The sequence below is a fragment of the Ipomoea triloba genome, chromosome 6 (assembly GCF_003576645.1).
Source record: "Ipomoea triloba cultivar NCNSP0323 chromosome 6, ASM357664v1".
Lineage (NCBI taxonomy): Eukaryota > Viridiplantae > Streptophyta > Magnoliopsida > Solanales > Convolvulaceae > Ipomoea > Ipomoea triloba.
The window spans coordinates 863,868-871,445 of record NC_044921.1 but is presented as its reverse complement, the minus strand read 5'-3'; the positions used below and the strand labels follow the sequence as shown (position 1 = coordinate 871,445).

Here is a 7,578-nt window from a genome sequence, read left to right as displayed (position 1 = left end):
TGCATTAATTTTGATCCTTGACTATAAACATTTTCAAATTAGGTGCATGACTATTCAATTTGTATCACATTTGGTCCTTAACTGTTAACATTTTCAAATTTGGTGCATGACTATTCAATTTGTATCACATTTGGTCTTGCTGTTAAATTTTCCGGCCAAGTCACCAGTGACCGGCTAATTTATTTAATTTTTTTTAAAATTTATTTTAATAATTTTTAAATTAAAAAAATTAAAAATAAATAAATAAAAGAACACCGAAGGGGGGAGAGAACATCGACCACCCCCTCCTCCTTCGTCTCTGAGGAGGGGAGACGAAGGAGGAGGGTGGGGGTGGCAATATTTTTTATTTTTAAGCTTTTAATTTAAAAATTATTAAAATATTTTTTACAATAAAAATTAAATAAATTAGTCGGTCACCGGTGACTTAGCTAAAAAATTTAACTGCAAGACCAAATGTGATACAAATTGAATAGTCATGTATCTAATTTGAAAATGTTAATAGTCAAGGACCAAATGTGATACAAATTGAATAATCATGCACCTAATTTGAAAATTTTAATAGTCAAAGATCAAAATTGATACATGTATTATAGATTTATAGGCTTTATTTGGCAGAGCTTATTTAAGAGCTTATAACTTATTTTAAGCTACTAATAAGCTATAGGCTTTGTTTGGTAATGTTTTCAAAATAAGCTAGTAGCTTTTTAACTTTTTTTTTTCTTCATCTTTGTCTTTATTATTTTAAATAAATGACATCTTTTATCATTTCCAATTAAAATCTTTTTGGCATTTTCTCTTCAATATGTTTGGTTGTAATTTCAATTTGACATTTGTGTATTTGAAAATTAATTTTTGTATGAACTAATTTTATGAACTATAAATGTTTTTTTTTACTTAAATATTTTCAAATATATGTTCTTACTTTATATTTTATTAAAATATATTAGTTTTATTATTTTATATTTCAATAGTTAAACAAATATATTTAAATTTAAAACTATTTAAATTTTATGAAGATGTCTTTTTTTTTTTTTTTACATTTATTAGCTTATCAAAAAATTAATTTTACCAAACATAGCATAACAGTTCTTCATATTTCAAATTTGAGTTTATAGCTTTTCAACTTTCAGCTACCTTTTGAGCTTTCAGCTACCTTTTCAGCTTTGACAAACATAGTCATAGTGGAGAGACTAAAATTGATATTTTTTTTTGAAAAAAATTGATATTTTTTTGATCTTTTGCTTTTATCTTAAGTCTTCAACAAAATGGCATTGGACATTTGGACTACAAGTTTTTTGCACTTTTAGTCCCACGACTATGGTGTCACTTGCAGGATTGGTCCATGACTTTCAAACTTTGCAATATTGGTCCACGACTATTGTTTTTGTTGCAAAAATGGTCCTTTTTCAGTCAACTAGTCGCCGGAAAAAAAATCCGGCGAATTTTCCGGCACTTTTTCGCCGGAAAAACAAAACCGGCAGATTTTCCTTCAATTTTTCACCGAAAAATTTTCCATTTCAAGTAGGATTAAAATGGACAATTCTAAAAGACTAATTAAAGTTAAAACTAATTCATTTCTAAAAAACATATGTAATCAATTTAATTATTTTGATTTTGGTAAACTAATTAAATTTAAAACTAATTTCATTTCTAAAAACATATTCAACCAATTTAATCTTACTAAAATTAAATACAAATTCAAAATTATTTTTACTTTATAGCTTAAATTTAAATTATTTTTACTTTAAATATAATTTTTAAATAAACTAAAAAGAAAAAAAATTGAATATGTACTTAATTTTACTAAGATTAAATTGGTTACATATGTTTTTAGAAATGAATTAGTTTTAACTTTAATTAGTTTTTTAGAATTGTCCATGTTAATCCTACTTGAAAGGAGAATTTTTTTTCGGTGAAAAATTGACGGAAAATATGCTAGTTTTTTTTTTTCGGCGAAAAAGTGCCGAAAAATTCGTCGGAATTTTTTTCGGCTACTAGTTGACTGAAAAAGGACCATTTTTACAACAAAAACAATAGTCGTGGACCAAAATTACAAAATTTGAAAGTCGTAGACCAATCCTGCAAGTGACACCATAGTCGTGGGACTAATGCAAAAAAATTCTTTGGACTACCATATTAAACGACGGTCTCCTAAGATTTTCTCTGTTTTTACCGTCAAACAATGCTTCGACTTCAACTACCGCTTCACCGGCAGCTTATGCTCGACTGCCATGGCTTCCTACCCTCGGCATCGCCGCCGCTATCTCGATCTCCATTCACTTCACTGCCTCCTAAGCTTCCATTTTCTTCTTCTCGCTACCTCAAGCTCAAGACCTCACTTCCGCTTCGAACTTCCTGGTCTCGTGTCTTCTGCAAATTTAAGGACTCAGGTGAACTACCTCTCTCTTTGGATCCACGCAAACACTCGCCCAATTTGTATATTTGTAAATTATGAATGCATAACGCGCCTGGAATGTTGAGAACTGAGTGTTGAGGCATGGATTCACTTTACTATATTTGCAGTCACTTCGTCTGTAATTAGGGGAGTTTGTTGTGTTATCTCTTTTTCACTTACAGGATTATGGTCGAATTTTAAAATTTAGGAAACTGTTGAATTATTATATTGCCGGTGGGAAATGCCACAAGCGGTTGGTGTGCGGTGCATAGAGATTTCGCTTCATTATTTTCTATGATTTCTGTTTACACTTTTAGAAATTGATAACTTGCTTGGGTTTGAAGACTCGTCGAAGTAAAAGTGTTAAACATTAATTTCAAATGTCAATCAGAAGACACTGGACATTGATATAGAGCCAGTATTGTTTTAAAGGTCATCTCAATGTATTTGATCATCTACTCTACTGGGACCAGGATGGAAGAGTAGGGAAAACACCATAAAAATTCCCAAGGAATGGTTTTTAATGTTTAATCCACATAGAATGCTAAGAAATTTTGATGTATGCACAAAGAAGTTTCAGTTAAATGCAAAAATGCTGAGTTCTGAATCCTTTTTTTTTTTTTTTTTTTGCTTGCAACTACAGAAAAGTTAACATTAAATTTCAGAGGTTTGGGGTTCATTAACATTTTGGCTTTTACAGTCAACTGTCAACAAAAGTAGTGTACACCAGGTGGAAAATTATTTTCTATTGTTAGGGTTGGGCCTTGGGGTTTGGCAGACATTCTTATTTATGCCAATTGCAAAGTTTAGTCCACAGTATTAGATTGTTGTATGAACATTTGCTTTTAGAAGGATCAATGTATTATCTAACATTCTTAAGTTCTGTGTTGTATCTTCTACATAATCATAGCTCAAGCTTCCTATGTACCAATAAAATCTGTGGGTTGTTTTAGTAAAAGGGTCTTAGAAAACTTCAGGCCTAGTAATCCAATTATTTTCTTGTATTATCTTGTCCAGTTAATTGTTATTATTATTATTATTATTATTATTATTATTATTATTATTATTATTATTATATTGTTATATTGTTGTTTATTATGAAATTTTCTTTTTGAAGAAACGTGACAAGAAAAGAATTGAAGTGTTTTACTCAAGTTAAAGGAATGAGAGAGGATTGTCCAATAGTCTCTACTCTCTAGCCTCTACCAATTAAAGATATTTGTAGCTTATACTGCCTAGTATGGCAACAATGACTTCGAGTTGGGGCACTAATGTGCCCATGTTGCAGCAGGATGCTTCGGCTAAAGGCATTATTGGTCTATGTTTCCTCAACACTTAAAGCCTACTATCATCTAGCTGGTTTACTTTTGGTCTGTTAAATTTAATTTTGTTGTATACCTTGCCTTTATCCCATCTTCGAGTTCTAATATATGTTAAGAAAATGTTCAATCTTTTGAGAAGTTATTTGATACTTCTTTTAGATATTACATCACAGCTGGAACTTGGGAAGCCCATTGAGAAGCACAAGCCAGGGAAGCGCGTAAATGGAATTTTCTGGATTCTACTTATAAACCTAGGGATATATGTAGCCGATCACATTCTCCAGGTGGTTTTTAATATTGAGCAAAGTGTACTTTACTGTCTTTCAAAAGTTAACTGGCTTAAACAATTTTAGTTCTCATGAAAAGAGATCATTTTGTTCTCTAATGACATGGCATGGTATTTGTGTACTACTTGAGCTAAAACCCAATTTTGTCCAGGTTCGGGGTATAAAAGCATTGTATTTGTACCATAATCACCCTGCTTGGTACCAGTTTGTGACTTCTACATTCTGTCATTTTAATTGGTAAGAAACTGTGTTCTTTTGAATGGAATGGAATGGACAAAAATGATGATGAAAGTATGAACTATAACTTAAACACATATGACAGTTGCTATATCCTATCCCAACCGCCCCTCCTTTCCCCCTTCCCCTTTTTCTGTGAGCATATTTATATTCTTTGACTTCTTTCTTATATTATTACTCAACAGGAATCACTTATCAAGCAACCTTTTCTTCTTGTATATTTTTGGTAAGATGCCTTGCTTGATCATGTGCAGAGTGGCAGCTCTAATGTGTTGATATAAGCTAGCTTGTAATGTTCCATTGTGAATAAATTTGCCATTCAGGAAAACTTGTTGAAGAGGAAGAAGGAAACTTTGCCTTATGGTTCTCTTATCTACTAACCGGGGCTGGGGCAAACCTTGTTTCATGGCTAGTTCTTCCTAGAAATGCAGTTTCTATTGGGTCATCTGGTGCAGTATTTGGACTGTTTGCAATTAGTGTACTTGTCAAGGTGGTTATTGTCTCACATTTTATATGCCACATTTTTGTTGAATTATATAATTCTTTATGCACCTCTGCTATTGGAAACTTCTGAAGTCTCGTAATCATACTGGGTTGATGCAGATGTCTTGGGATTGGAGGAAGATTCTTGAAGCGCTTATATTGGGCCAGTTTGTTGTGGAAAGGGTATTGCATTTCTTTCTGTCATTAAACTGAAACATCCTCAGCTTGATCACATTTATATCATATCATATATAAGCCTAACTATATTTGGAGTTATGGAGTTAATCAGATTTGACTTTAAGATTCTTTCTGAAGGAGATAAAAGTTGACAGCAGGCTATCACAAAACTTACTATTAAGGTTTAGATCTTAGATAGTAGTAGAAAAATTGAAATTGCATCTTTTATTAAAGTTTGAAAGATCAATACATTCTGATCTCTTGACCTATAGATTCTGTGCATTCACAATCTCTATATATGAACACCATTCTAGGAAGGCTTTCAGTAGATGAATGGTTTTAGGACTCTTTATGTTTGGTATTTCTACTACTTTTATATATTGCCTCATCGCAACATTGATTTTTGAAATATAGGAAATTAAGCTTGATTCTGAATGCCTAATGTCAGAATACACATTTATGTATGATCTCTTCACCTTGTGGCATGCATTGTGTCCCCATGATAGAGAAATTTGCTCCCTGGTTCAAAGTTTTCAAGGCAAAAGAGCAATTTCCTGATTTTCTGTTGTTTGATCATGTGCCATTGAACCTCTGAAGTTGTGTTGTCTGAAATTCATCATAATGATATTATAGTGTAATGCATAGCTGTTTAACCTATTGTTGACAACCATCTGCCTAGTCTTGTTGTGTGATGATAAATTTAACCCACTTCCTAATAAAACTAGAAGTGCATCTGGTGCTTGTTATTTAACAAATCAAGTTTCTCTCAGTTTACAAGTTGCATATTAGAATAATCCAAAGACAATTTCTTTATTTCATCCTGTTATATCAAATTAAGGTTGAGGTTGGTATATGGACAAGTGGTCACTATGCTAACACATAGGATGACCACTTGCAGAGTAGCAGTAAGGTCATATATCCTCCTTATCTGGAACCCACATGACTCGGAAAGCTCTGTGCGTGGGGCTGACTATTTTCTGATAAACGAAAACATGATATTCCAGCCATGGAAATGATGTTTTGTGGGTAAGGCATGTATATATGATCTTTGCCGATTGGTCTTTGGAGGGTAAGGTTGTGTAAATTTTCCTATCATACCCCACATGATATGGAAAGCCATAGAGATGAGAACAAGAATTTCGTACTTATTGGGACTAGGGGTGGGTTGCCAGCCGTGGATCGTTTTGGTCTACTGATACTAGATGAGAACAAGAATCTCTTAGAGAGAATTTTATTATTGATCAATCATATTTACAAAGTACATATACAAGAGATACTGACTGACAAAACTTTTGATGAACGAAAGCATGATATTCCAGCTGATGTTGCTTCCTTTTTGCGCATATCAGGTGATGGAAGCTGCCCAAGCTTCGGCAGGATTGACAGGTGGTTTGAATGGAGGTTATGCCTTACAGAGCGTCAATCACGTTGCACATCTCTCAGGTGCGTTAATTGGTGTAGTTTTGATATGGCTTCTTAGTGGAATCCCTTCACAACCAACTGAAACACACAAGGGGAAGAACAAGCGCTGAGTATCCTTGCTGTCTCATTCACTTGATAATTTTGGACTACACTGAAACTGTAAATAGATTTGGCCATTTGGGGATTACATAGTGAAATCCCTGTAACTCTATGAATGGTTGAGAAAAGGATTAGAGTCTTTCTGGTTGGGCGCCAAATCCTTCCATTATTGTACTAGCATTGTTGTTGCTTTGATATAAATAATTAATTTTTTTTATAGGGAGTCAAATTGGTTGTCTACGTGAAGTATTATCAATCTTTTGATTAAATGCTAAAAGCAGGATGCATTGGAGCATTGAAAAGATTGTTTTGGAGGTGAAATGTGAGAGTGAATGAGGAGAGGGAGAGAAGAGAAAAATACATTGGCCTGGTAATCTAATAATAATAATAATAATAATAATACTGTAATAATAATGTATGTATATGTATTACTGTATTAGATCAAATGAGAACAAGTCAAAATTAAGAATCAATTTTAGTTTTACATCTAAAAAACAATTGAATTGATTAGTTAAATTTTTAAAAAAAAATATGGTAACATTTTTGTAATTATTATTAACTTTACTAATTTTTTTTAAAAAAATATGGTAACATTTTTGTAATTATTATTAACTTTACTATGCAACTTGGAACGTTATGGGCTTGTTTATTAATTGTAAATTTTCTCCAGTTTTCTGGAAATTTAAAAATTGGAGAATAGAAAACATGTTTACTAGCACAGTTTTTCATTTTGAAAACATGAAACAATTTTTCAATTTTCTAAATGGAAAACAGAATCATCAATCATCTATTATCTACTTACATATTTATTCATTATCTATGATTATATTCATTATGATCTTTTTTTACTTATCTGCATTTTCTATCTTTTCTACTTGCATTACTTATTTAAATATAACTTATTTACTTATGCTTAAAATTATACATCATTCACATTATCAAAAGAAAAAATTGAAATCTATACCATGTTTTATATTTTGATTGAACTTAATTGATTATTGGTTCGGATATTTTTAATTATGTTATATCAGATACAAATTTGTCTAGATATCGGATATCAAAATTTCACCTATTTTATTATATTCGAATTCAAAATAATATATATATATATATATATATATATATATATATATATATATATATATATATATATATA

The 7,578-nt window shown here is 31.5% G+C and overlaps 1 protein-coding gene across 1 annotated transcript; it reads left to right on the top strand.

Moving 5' to 3' along the window:
- The first annotated feature begins 2,178 nt into the window (after positions 1–2,178).
- LOC116022484 (rhomboid-like protein 11, chloroplastic) lies at positions 2,179–6,651 on the top strand. The gene is made up of 7 exons (XM_031263210.1): positions 2,179–2,390; positions 3,877–4,001; positions 4,156–4,241; positions 4,427–4,467; positions 4,565–4,731; positions 4,845–4,907; positions 6,251–6,651. The coding sequence occupies exons 1-7, from the start codon at positions 2,183–2,185 to the stop codon at positions 6,431–6,433; spliced, it is 873 nt and encodes a 290-aa protein (XP_031119070.1). The 5' UTR covers positions 2,179–2,182; the 3' UTR covers positions 6,434–6,651.
- The last annotated feature ends 927 nt before the right edge of the window (positions 6,652–7,578 follow it).